Source organism: Symphodus melops (genome assembly GCF_947650265.1).
Source record: "Symphodus melops genome assembly, chromosome: 18".
Classification (NCBI taxonomy): domain Eukaryota; kingdom Metazoa; phylum Chordata; class Actinopteri; order Labriformes; family Labridae; genus Symphodus; species Symphodus melops.
In genome coordinates, this window is record NC_136708.1 from 22,015,940 (window position 1) to 22,029,141 (window position 13,202).

General features: G+C 47.4%; 1 protein-coding gene across 2 annotated transcripts in view; it reads right to left on the reverse strand.

Moving 5' to 3' along the window:
• The window catches only part of pvrl2l (PVR cell adhesion molecule related 2 like), a 237,067-nt gene extending 226,990 nt beyond the window's left edge, over window positions 1-10,077 (reverse strand). For both annotated transcript variants that reach the window (XM_079368123.1, XM_079368122.1), the window contains exon 1: window positions 9,484-10,077. In XM_079368123.1, the coding sequence (XP_079224249.1) occupies window positions 9,484-9,574 (91 nt within the window). In that variant the 5' untranslated portion in view covers window positions 9,575-10,077. The remainder of the gene's footprint in view (window positions 1-9,483) is intronic.
• Window positions 10,078-13,202: the final 3,125 nt, after the last annotated feature.

The following is a 13,202-nucleotide window of genomic DNA, read 5'->3' on the forward strand; positions in this document are numbered from 1 at the left end:
ACGACAGACCCCTGTTCTCCCCGCTGCACGGCCCTGATGTAGACCAGCAGACTGTCCTCGGTCTAATCTCGACATGCTGCAGAACGTGTGCGACCCTGAGTTTAAACAATGCAGTCGCCTTAAATCCCCTCTGCAGCACAGAACATGAGATAACTCCTCCATAATAATGCAAAGTGAACAAACAACGTCAGTGTGTTGGTTATTAATTGCCCACATGGGAACAGACGGGAAATGTCATGAAGTCACATCCCAGGCTGACACACGGCTGCACTCGCACAGACGGCTGAGGGCAATTTCCATTCTGTCAGCGGGCCGACTGTTTGGAGAGGAAACTGTGAGTGAGCACGGACGCCGCTCGCTGACGACAGAGCAGGAGGGGCTTGTCAAACTTCTCCCCCCCCCCTTCCGCCCACATTTAGCTCCCTCTCTCCCAAAACAATGAGGCCCAGAAGAGTGGACGGGTGGAGGAAGAGAGCGGAGGATACTGGCACCGAAAGCCGAGGCAACAAAAGGTCCCCTGCTCGGGGAGCCGCCACAGAGGCAGCCCGCCAGAGCGCCTGCAAGAAAGGGTGAAAAGAAGGAGAGCGAAAGAATAAAGAGTGAGGAAGAAAGGATGCAGGAGAGAAAGGTTTCTTTTTTTACTCTGTGTGGCAGGAAAAGTCAAACCAGGGAGGGTGGCCACATTAAAACCCACACTTTCATACTTTTAGGAACTTCAAATCTTCAGTCACATTCTCAACCACAGATTGATGTGTAACACCGCTTCAGCTTTCCTGATATCATGCGTTTAAAATCATTATCAAAACAGCTCAGACTCTGAATACAGTGGAGCTCACGTTGTGTCGGCTTCAACTGGGACTGTGAAATACTGAGTGTGGACACTCTGCTGCACAACCCACGGAAAAACAACCCACTCAAAACTGTCTCTCATATTTTCATCCAAGAGCTGTCGTTGGGAGAGAGAGAGAAAGAGAGAGAGAGACAGAGAGAGAGGGAGAGAGAGAGAGAAAGACAGAGAGAGAAAGAGAGAGACAGAGAGAGAAAGACAGAGAGGGAGAGAGAGAGAGAGAAAGACAGAGAGAGAGAGAGAGAGAAAGACAGAGAGAGAAAGAGAGAGACAGAGAGAGAGACAGAGAGGGAGAGAGAGAGAGAGAGAGACAGAGAGGGAGAGACAGAGAGAGAGAGAGAGAGGGAAAGAGAGAGAGAGAGAGGGAAAGAGAGAGAGAGAGAGAAAGAGCGAGCGAACCTGCAACTAAAGCATTTGCAGATTTTCAACCATTTTCAGTTGGTGATCAAAATCAAAATATTAGAAAAGAACGATCAGACGCCTCAGAGTTACATTCTTGTTGCTGTGGTTTTGAACGTGTATCAAGTGTCGTATCTAAATAGAAAAATCGAGCGTGTGTTGAGAGCACTAAAGGTGTGTTTGTGTTTATTTGCGAGTGATCTGCAGAGCAAGTCGAGCTGCAGCGAGAGCCGACAGGATCCTAAAAAACAGTCCTGAGACCTCGTCTGGATCGCTGCATTGTAATTCATGGCCTCGTTCCTGTCGCCTCGCTCCGTAATCCCTCTTTGCACTGACACCTGTTTGCTGAAGACTCGCAGAGGAACGCCAAGGTGTTAGCCATGATACGCTTTATTTCCAGGAAATGTGAGCTGGAATTCATTTAGTAACTGGTTTCCTCATGAGTGGAATCAAAAAAAATAAAAAGGGGGGGGGGGGGGGGGGACTAAAACGCTGACCGGGTGCATGCACATGCTCGCAGGTTCTTGGCAGGCGGAGTGATGAATGAAAACCTGCTTCCCGGACTCTCAGCGTGCCGGACTGATGGAGCTTCTTACAGCATCACAGAGTCCAACCTCTCCCCCTAATTACAGCCAGCCTCCTTTAAGAGGTCCACACACACACACACACACACACACACACACACACACACACACACACACACACACACACACACACACACACACACACACACACACACACACACACACACACACACACACACACACACACACACACACACACACACACACACACACACACACACACACACACACACACACACACACACACACACACACACACACACACACACACACACACACACACACACACACACACACACACACACACACACACACACACACACAGTGTGCAGAACAAAGGGATTAGAGATCGACTCATCCACTAAAGCTGTATCCATGACAACCTGCTCCCCAATTTCTGAGAGTGACCAACCGAGCTACACCCTCCACCTTTGTCCACAAGAGCTGCACTACTCTAAGAAAAAAAAAAAAAAAAAAAACATGAAATGCAGAGCGAGACACGATCCAGCTCTCACCAACATCATTCATCTCTACTCAGAACTCACAGAAATGCAGGTTTTTGTTGCAGCACGTCCATCAGATCATTACAGCTGTGCTTTGTGCTCCTTACATCTGCATTACAGACTCCACTGCATTACTGTGACAAATACAACAACACGCTTCCCCACTCCAAAGAGGTGGCAGTGAAACCTTCAGTCCATTCGAGGAGCAGCAGTTTAACTCCATGTTTAGGCCTTTTCAGCGTGAACGTGTAAATGTTTAATTGTGTTAAAGACGGGAAGTAAAGTACGAATACTTCCGACGTCTCTCCTCTCGGGAACGTTTTCCTTTAAACAGAAACCTCAGACGCGCCCTGCTCCTCGCTAACTGTGCTCGTTTACATCCAGTTAGCATGCTAGCGTTAGCTACAGCTAGCTAAACGTGGCTACAGGCCCGGCTAGCGGTGGCTGTTTGCACTGCAGTTTGACCAGGAACAAAATGTAATATTTCTCATAATTTCTCCTCTTTCATAAGAACATCACAGAGCCTGCAGTGATGAAGTTCAACATGAAACAAGCTTCTGTACAGAAGTTAAAAACAATGTGTGTGTTTCTTCTGTTTGGTTGTACAGTCACAAGCAAACAGCCTTATGCAAGACCCTGCAATACAAAGTGCATCATCCACGGATCGGGCTCAGTTATAAACATTTTAATCCGCGATCAATAAGACACCCAGAGGCCAAGAATTCAAAAAGGAGACAAACTCAGATATTAATGCAAACAAACACATCGCAGTCAAAGTGATGCAACAGCACGAGCGAGTCTGTCAGTGAGTAAGAGACGAGGCCGTGAGTTATTCTGTCACAGCGTGACGACGTGATTCGGGGCTTCTTCTTTTTTCTTTTTTTTTTTTTCCGGGGTGATAATGGCCACAATAAAGACGACATCCCAGACAATAACAAACAAATGGTGTCTGAGCAGTGACAGCCGGCAGCATGAGAGCTGTTTGTGTCGGTGTGAGTCATTAATAAGCTCTCAGAGAGCATCAACGCTCCGCTCTCGAGGGGACGATTATCACCCCACGCCACACCAGGAAGAGCCGTTGACATTTGAGTCCCAGTGCTGCGGCCTTAAACTGCAGGTCAGGACCCGGAGCGGCTCGTCTGGAATCAGCTGGGTTTTTTAAAGATTAGGAATCTTTAATATCATGACGTCATTAAAAAAAAGCATCGTCTGGTTTGGCGTGGTTGAGTTAATGTCGTAGAAAACTGTAAATGTGCTTTTCTTTATGTAACAGCAGACGTTCAGTCAGCTTGTGAAGAGGTGCATAACACACCTTTAAGCCTCTACACACACACACAGCGTGCAGCGACTCGACGCCGTCATTGACATTTCAACCTGGTCGGCGTGCCGACGACCCGCTCTCAAGTCCCCCCCCCCCCCCTCCTCTGAACGCTCTCCACGCTCACACACGAGATCACTCCTCCCGAGACTCTCTCCTTGACATTTATTCCGTCAGCGAATCAAACGCTGCAGGGGCACAGAGCTCGTTGATAACAAAGTGTGAGGGCTTCGAATCATATTCATCCCCGGGGGGTCAAAGTTTGAAAAAAAAAAAAAAGGATTTATGCAAAGTGAGAAAAAAAATCTGTTTGTTAAACGGAGAAAATTACTGGCATTTGTATTCACGCTGCCCTTTGCATTTGACATAACGGGAGATTTTCAGCCTCTGGGCTTTTTCCAATAATTAATCAAGCAAAGCATCCTGCAAAGAGAAAAACTCGAATAATTGCGCTCTAAACCCCCCAAAGGCCACAAAAACACAAGCAGCTGGACGGGAGAGGCGAGCCGTCGTGGTTATTCGTGAAGCGTGCCTTATAATCACAAGCGGTCGTCTCTGGATCTGATTTAAAAAGCAGCTGTCGATGTCGAACGCGTCCACGTCTCGTCCTCTTCGCTCGCCACCCCTCAACAAAAGGCAGACGAGCGTAGGTGGAGATGTTTTCGGTTTCATGCTTTGAGGCACGAAGTCAGTGATTCCCCAAAAAGGACGAACGCAGATGAGAAAACCTCGAGCTTCACAAACACGTAAACAACAAAACAAAACAGCAACACAAGACGATGAGTCATTAATAAGAACGCTCAATAATCAGGCGGCGCCGCTGTGAGGGCGATAATCATCGGCCGCCTGCTCTCCAACTGATAAGCTAATCAGCTCTTCGTCTCCGCCGAGCCGTCGAGGGGGCTCATCATCATTGACATTTTAGCAGAGGACCGGGCCTATAGAGACTCACACAGGAAGGGGGGGGGGGGGGGGGGGGGGGTGACTTCATTATCATTGCTGGGGAATGATATCCTCGCCACTCGGTTTGACTGAAGGTTAAAACGCCACTGTTTAACTCCACGGTTAAAGTTTCACCGCTCTGACCCCGGAGGGAATCCGCTCCACTGAGTCAGTCGTCTCCTTTCAACTCGTTTCCCCTCCGAGACTTTTTTTCATTTCTACTTTCCCTTCAACTGTATTTCTGTTTTTCACTCCACGTTGTGCCGACTCTGGAAGATTTCGTCTTTTTGAACCCGACATCAGTTTCATTACTTCCTGTGTGAAGCGCTTTTTTCTTTGAGTTTATTTTTTGTTCCATTTTATTTTTTATTTATTTATTTTTTAAAATCAAGGTAAGTTTGTTGTTTTAATTGATTGAACTCTGATATTGAATCAATATCTCTTTAAAACAAGTGTCAGCATGAGGACGGAATAAAATCACAATAATTCATCCCTCGCCGTGACAAACTGACTCAGCGGTTTTTTGTTTCTTTTCGGGGAAAGTGTCGAATGAGAAGAGTGTTACTTTAATCGGCTTATAAATAAATACCCATACACCATTAAATTTAATGGAACAAGTCCTCTGAAGACTCACGGTTAATATGTTTACACCTGATTAGCATGCCGTCAAACTTTGCTGGAATTTATTCATCAGCACATCTTCTGCTGCGTCGACAGTTTGAGCTGAATGTTCATGAGAAGTGTTGGAGAGTTAAGCTGATGGCTTTAAAGTGTGTGTGTGTGTGTGTGTGTGTGTGTGTGTGTGTGTGTGTGTGTGTGTGTGTGTGTGTGTTTATTTTTTATGTACTGTAAGGCCCAATCCAATTTCGACTCTCCACACCGATATAAAACTTTTTTTTTTTTTTTCTTCTTCTTCTTCGGGTTGAGCTGCATGTGTGATCGCAAACAGACAAATCATTCCCCCCGGGATTCTTCCATCCTGCACTCGAGTAAAATCGGAGCTGTGAGCAGTGTGAGGAAAACAGTCGGAGCGAGCTGATGTGAGAACGCAACACGAAATATTCAGGAACAGTCAGAGCTTGCAGGTAGGAGGGGGGGAGGAGGAGGAGGAGGAGGGGGGGGGAGCAGTTCATCCTCCATCATTCTTTAACATTTGGAACGATACACTACAACATCCGGGATAACCACGAGGGTAAACGCTGCTGTGGTTATTTACTCCGTGTGTGTGTGTGTGTAGAGTTGGGTTGTGTGTGGATTTAGTTTTGGGGCTCTTCATGTCGTCATGGAGACGGAAAACTGTGAGAGAGATCCTGGAGAGGAAGGTCACAGGTCAGCCTCAAACCCGTGTCCGCCCACAGATCTGTAAATGGGGCGCGCAAAAATAACCCGCTGAGCCACCCGTGTTTCTTAAATATTCCCATCGCAGGATCAGCTTCACACATTTAAACACTGACAGGTGGATATTTTGTCTCCAGGCAGGAAATGATGTCATGATTTTTTTTAACCATCTCACGGCCTCGGGGACTCGAGTGGATGTCAGGAAAGTTCAGGGGTGGAGAGGAGGAGTGTGCATCGCTACACACACACACACACACACACACACACTCAGTTTCTCTCCTGCTAAGTAGTAAAAATGTTAAAGTGAGGAAGCCCCCCCCCCCGCCGCCGCCCGCCATGAAGACAGTCGTGTTGCTGCACGCTCAAATTAATTCATAACCTGTGGGGATTCTGTGAAGACAGCCTGACAGCTTTTTAACAATCCAGGCCTGTTGTATCCGAGTCTCAGCTGAGCATCTGTCATCCTCACGCCGACCTGCACTGCACCGCCGCGCCGCTGCACCCGGGGCTTCCTCTGCTCGTGACTCACCGGGAGAAAATGTCAAAACAAAGCTAATTCTTATCAAGCCAAATCGTCCTCCCGCCTCACAATCACCGCCGACGCATCGTCACCTGTCGTGGAACAGACGCTAACGATGGCAGCCTGGAAGTGACCCCGCTTCTGTCTGTGATCTCAGAGAGCGGGCGAAGACACAGCTCCCGCCCCCCCTTCCTCGTAATGATGACCCACGCCGTCTTCTGCCCGGGTGACAGCTGTGACAGGTGAAGGCACAGGTACACCCAGGTGAGAACAACAGGCTGACAGAGCGGCTCTACAACTTGTTGTTTTAACGTCGATCAGTGTAGCCTGACTGCCTGCTGCTCGGAGTTTTGTAGCCGCTCCCAGTCGGGGGAAAAAAAAAACTCTGAGAAGTGTTTTTCTACTGGGACTCTGAACACGTCTGCTTAACTCGGCGGTGCATTTTAGTGATGTTAACATAGCTTGTGGTTATCTCCACTGTAGCGCTCTCCTGGGGGACATGGGAGCGTTGCTACGGCAACATCAGGCTGATTAATACATCCCTCTTCCTGTTTATGGCGTCTGGAGTGAAAGTTAAAGTCTGAATGAGTGAGTTCAGCCTGAGGTTAGCATGCTAGCTTGTTGTGCGTCAGTATTGATCCAACCTCAGAGGTGATGAGCTGCAAGCCGAGGGATTCGTCTCTGTTCCTCAAAAACACAGAAAGCAGGCAGACGTTGGTCTCTCGGAGTTTCACTCCGGCGTCTTGCATCGTGCTTGCATCACTCTGCTGAGAGTTTTACAGTTTAGAGCTCGGCTGACAGCAGCAGGCGGAGACGATCTGCCGATAGGAGCGTCAGGTTAAGATGGCCGACGTGGACAGAGAGACGCAGTCCTCGACGTCCCGACTTCTAAAAATCAGTCGCTTTGCTCTTAAAGTCGAAAACAGCTAAATCATGAAAGCTCACATTTCATGATGGCTTCATGCGGCTTCTTCGAAGAACTTTAAAGTCCAGCTCGTCTGACGGAAGCACAGCGTTAGCTTGAATTGCACAGCGTTAGCTTGAACTGCATAGCGTTAGCTTGAACTGCACAGCGTTAACTTGAACTGCATAGCGTTAGCTTGAACTGCACAGCGTTAGCTTGAACTGACTGACCGTAAATACGTCACCGCATCAACTGGCAGCTACGTGACCAGAGACGGACGAAGAGTGCGTTTTCTCACTTCAAGTTTGGAAAAGATTTGTTTACTTATTTTGGAGGATTTAATGAATTTCGTGTCACAGAGGACGTATGTAAGAAGCGGCGAGGGGCGGAGTCAAACCCCAGGAGACTAAATCTCAGTCATGGCGTGGGAGATATAAAGCGAGGTCAAACACAAACGGCACCTTACGAGTTTTAGGAGCTGAAGAGAGGGCGGGACCACGTGCAGCAAAGCGCCGCTCCGACTACGACTTCTTCCTCTGTACATGGAGGTCGCGGCATAACCGCTAGGCTAGCTGACGCCTCCAGAACGCCATCTTTGAGATCTTGGTCACACGGTGCGTGTTTGATGTTTTACACAGCTCAGGTGATTAACTGATGTTTTTCACGTCTTTGGACGGTCAGCTTGTTTTTTATATATTTATGTCTTTGTGGCTTCAAAGTGTGAACGAGACACGGATGGAACAATATTCAGATTCAGACTTCAGACTCGTGCTGATGATCCATGGCTGTCCCTGTTTGGATGTTTCCATCTCCAACAGTGTTTGTTCAACTTGAACACAGACGTTCTGACGGAACATTTCTTTGTTGTCGTCTCAGAACAAGAACACGGAGCTCCGACGCGTCGACCCCTCCAGGACCACGACGCCACAGAGGAGGCAGAATTTTAAAATCAACAGTCAGAGAGAAAGAGATGAAAAAAAAAAAAAAAAGAGAGCAGCATTGTCCGATCTGTCAGAGCATGAACACGGCACAACTAATACAAATATTGACCCAAATCGATCCTACAAAGAAACAAGCGGGGGTGTGGATTATTTCCAAATAAAAAAAGCTGCATTCATGTCCCTGCACTTATTCACTGCTCAGATATTCAGGAGCATTCATGTTTCAGATTGAGGTGTGACTGATCTCAGTGGACAGAGGCGAGCTGCACCGCTCTGCTTTATGGAGGAAGAGAAATCAGAAATCTGATGTTAAAGTGCACAATCCTCCCATCACTGTCGCACTGCTGGCAAATTATACTTTCTTTTCTTTTTTTTCACATAAACATCCTGTCTCCGCATGTTCACTGATTTTAAAGGAGTAGTTCCCCCCCCCCCAAAAAAAAAGGGCACGATATAATCATCACTGGATGTTATTGTAGATGCTGTGTCGGGCTGTGTTGATGCATAATGAAGGTGCAGAGGTGAAAGACTGAGATTTATTCTCATGGTTACTCATTAATGACTCTCCATGTTCTCATTGTTAAAGGGCCACCTGAAGAGCAGAGGGCTGACAAAGTCTCAGTTACTTCTCAGAGAGCTCGTTTCCCTTCAGCCACACTGTTGCTCTGCAGACCGAGGACACATTTCTGCCATTCCTCCAATGTCAGTAATCACACCTGCGCTCTGAATATACGCCCCATTTCCCCAACGCCACTTTCCAGCAGCCAGGTAAACAGAGATTACAGGTCAGCAGTGTGGGATGAAGGGTTTGTAGAGGCTCAGGAAGGATTAGCTTTCCCTGAACAGTCACCTGCCGTCTGAAGCTGCGAGAAATTAGGACAGAAGGCACAAATGAGAGCCACACCTCGCGTGATCATGGCGTGCCGAGGCTCCGCGCGCACACAGCAAGGCACCGAGCTTCGATAATAAACTTTTAATACAGCTCGGACAGGGGGGGAAACACCGCAGCTCGAGAGGAGGTAGAGCCGGAGAAAGACGCAGCACTCCCGGAGAGAAGGAGGTGCGGTGTGGAAGTGCTCAGGTTCGCCCACACACACTCCGGGCGCGCAGGGAGGGAAGTGGAGGAAATGTGAACAGGGTTTGGTGGAGGGGGGGGATTTAACACAGCTCGGGTCGGTTGGTCTTACCTTGAGCTGCGAGGAGGATCGCCGCCGCCGCCACCAGCCAAGTCTTCCTCACCGGAGAGAGTGAGCAGCGTGATGCGTAATCTCTCGCCATTCTTCTGGGCAGGAGACAAGGTGGACGTAAATATCCACAACCACGCAGCCTACACCGGCCTCCAAAGTATTCCTTCTCCGATCGGAAACTTCCGAGATCACTTCCGACCTCGTGCGTTAAAAACCTGCCAAGTTCCAGCCTCTACTTAATGTGTGCGTGTTCCTCCGCACACACCGCACCGCGTTGACTTACTGTCTCTCTTTCTCTCGATGCCTTAATGACAGGAAGAGTGAGACCCCTCCCTGTGTGGGACGGCCGCAGTGGCACAGGTAGCCCGCGGCTGCTCGTGCGTCCGCGCGCGCGTGTGTGTTAGTGACGGTGCCTCTCGGAGCAATGTGCAAACAAAGTGTGGACGGAGGAGTGTGTGAGAGAGTCGGTGCAGCTCCGTGAGTGTGTGCGTGATGCGGAGAGCTGAGAGGGGAATATCAGAGTGATGTCAGCAGAGCGTCACCAAGAGGAGTCGAGCTGTAATACTGAAACTCTCTCTCTCTCTCTCTCTCTCTCTCTCTCTCTGTAATACTGAAACTCTCTCTCTCTCTCTCTCTCTCTCTCTCTCTCTCTCTCTCTCTGTCTCTCTCTCTCTCTCTGTAATACTGAAACTCTCTCTCTCTCTGGCTCTCTCTCTCTCTCTCTCTCTCTCTCTCTCTCTCACACACACACACACACACACACACCCAGAGAGTGAGCAGTCTGACTGTGAATACAGGAAATAAACACAAGCAGCATACCTGTGCGCGCGGAGGAATCTGGGTGTGTTCTGCTGACACCTGCCGCTCGTTTGTGAGCGCGCGCGCTGAGTTTGTGTGCAGGTGGGAAAAACTAGTTTCAGCAACATTTTTTATCGTTTTTCTCTCTTTAATGTGTTTCTTAAATAATAAAGATAAGCGAACAATAATTATTAATGTTGTAATTTATTACTGCAGCCTCTTCTGGACAATATTAAAGGAATATTTCACTGAACTTTTCTCTTTTTTATTACACCGTCTAATTCTGCTCGGGCTGTCCACAGTTCAGTTCATTATGAGAAGATGCTGCCTGGGACAGAAGCCAACATACTTAAAGCTCCCCTTGCTGACTTGCTGCAGTATAGGTCATAAACCCCGCCTCCTCCATGTTAACAGATGGGACAAACTATAGACAATAAAACATACATTTTTTTTCCAAACCAGGATTCTGTCGTTACGGTTATTAACATGCTGATTTATGTCCTCGTGTTCATTTTTTTAAAAGTTTTGTTTTAACTTATTAGATGCAGAAAGGACAGGATGACATCATGATTGACAGCTCTGTTGACAAATGAGGCTTCCTGCAGTGATCTCAGCTGGTAAAAGTAAAAAAACTATTTTTTATTATTATAAAAAACTAAAGCCAAGCCTCTAACAATCTGCGACCATGTGTGAGGGTCTACAGAGACGTTAGCACACACACACACACACACACGTCCCATGCAGAGTCTCATGTTGCACAGAACATCAACAGAAAACCGACTCGAGCTTTCCAAGAAGGAAATAAAAAAAAGAGCTCATTACGGAGAGAATGGAGAAAACCTTGGGAGAGGAAACTCAGAGACAGATTCCCCGTCTGTGTTTTCTGAAAATAGATAATTAGCTTATTAAAGTGAATAATTGACTTTAAAAAAAAAGGTGTTTGTTACATTTAGAAGAAGAAATGCAGAGCAGAGGAATAATCGAAGATAAATCAGATAAATTAGAGAAATAAATTCACTCAGAAGTTACAACAGTTATAGATATCGTCGATGCAGATAAATAATGGGAAACCTTCACAGGAAGTTCACCTACGTACGGAGGCCCTGAGAGGACAAACATCACCGTTACTTGTGTGTCTCGTCATCTCGGAATAAACAAAGACAGTTAAAGTGATTTAACTCGTGAGTTTCTTGATATCTTGAGAAAACGACTTTTCATCCAGCGTTGATGAGCGGGTCAGATTCAGGGTCAAGGGTCAATTCAGACGCTTCTATTAGTTAAAGTTTAACAACAGTTTGGATGTTTGCTCAAGTGCTGCAGAGTTAAAAAATGAACGATGCTGAAACTTCCTGTAATCTATTTTTTATGTTGTTTATGTGTTTTAATTCGCCGATGTGTTCACTTTCATCCATCACCACAAAACACAAACACACAGCCGACGTGTCGAGGAGAAATTGCTCACATAAATTCCAGTTTGCAGAGTATAAAAGAAGGAAGCCTTCAGGGACGGCCGGATGCTTTAAGCCTCTCTGGATGGATGCTGTCGTTTACTTTGTTATCCCCTCCACAGAAACAGCGACACTGAGAGGTTCCTTAAAGACGCAGATATTTCAAACACGGAGAGGCTGAAGTGAACAAACAGAGCGCGCGCGCTCCGAGAGGACGGCGTGTGTCTGTGTGAAACGATAAGAGAGAATCTGTTTGAAGAACTCAAGTTTGTGTTTCAGAGAGACACAAACACACGGTCGACTCGAGATGAAGCGTCCAGGGTGCTGCGTTTGACAGTTCATTTACACGAGACGTCAAGCAGCTAAAAATACAGCTTACACCTACACTGAATGAGAATGTATGGAAACAGAGAGGATCATGGGAACCGTAGTTTTCTGTTAGCTTTGGGTTGGACTTTTTTTAAAGGGTCAGTTTAACCAAATTACTTCTATCATTTATTTTCAAAGCGTATCATCAACTTGAGCGTCCCTCCTCCTCCTCAATTTACAACACTTCACCGAGACATAACACACACACACACACACACACACACACACACACACACAGCCTCCCGCTGGTTAGTCCGCCTGGCCTGGAAGGAGGTGGAGAACCTGGCCACCCACCTCTCCATTATCACCTCATTAGCGGGCCTTACACTGGCCCACCCTCCTCTCTGGCTCCAGTCTCAATCAGGACATTAATCACAGCAGAGCAGGAAAAACCTTCTGTCCTCTGAAGGCTCCAAGTGTACTCTGCAGGCCCCCGCTGTGTGTGTGTGTGTGTGTGTGTGTGTGTGCACACGCCACTTCATACAAATGATCCAGCTACATCCTGCCATCTGTTGACAACTAAAAGTAACTGCCTGTATATTAAAACACAAGAAGGCCTGATGCTGCTCTGCTCTTCATCTGCAGCCTAACAAACAATTTATCTAACTTCAACTTTTTTTTTCCAGTTTCGGGAAATTATGTAAACACACAAAATCAGGATTTATGATTAAAAGACACAAAATGTGTTCAGAGGTTTTTGCTCTGCAGCCCGTGAGGCGGGATATCGTTCATGGCGGTTTGTGGAAAGATGACCGCTCTAACGTCTGGTTCATTTGACGAGTGTGAACACAAACGTACCGTACTGTTCTCAGAAGCGCTCCGAGTCCGCTTGCAGAGACGGTCTCGTGCACGATTCATGCGTACGGTGAACCCAACCGTGGACAGTGGACCGCGATACGGCGTGATTCTAAACGGCTCCTGTCGCTTTAAAAAAGCCGCCTGCAGCACGCTTCACCCTCGGAGCTCGTTGAATGGCGTCTCGGAAAGAACAACAAAAGCCACAGTTAGCAGCACGGACTCAGCTCGCAAGCAGTTGCCGCGGCGACCTCTGCTTCTTTCGGCTTTTTGGCGGAATTTGCAAACCGAATGTGCAAATACCGCCCC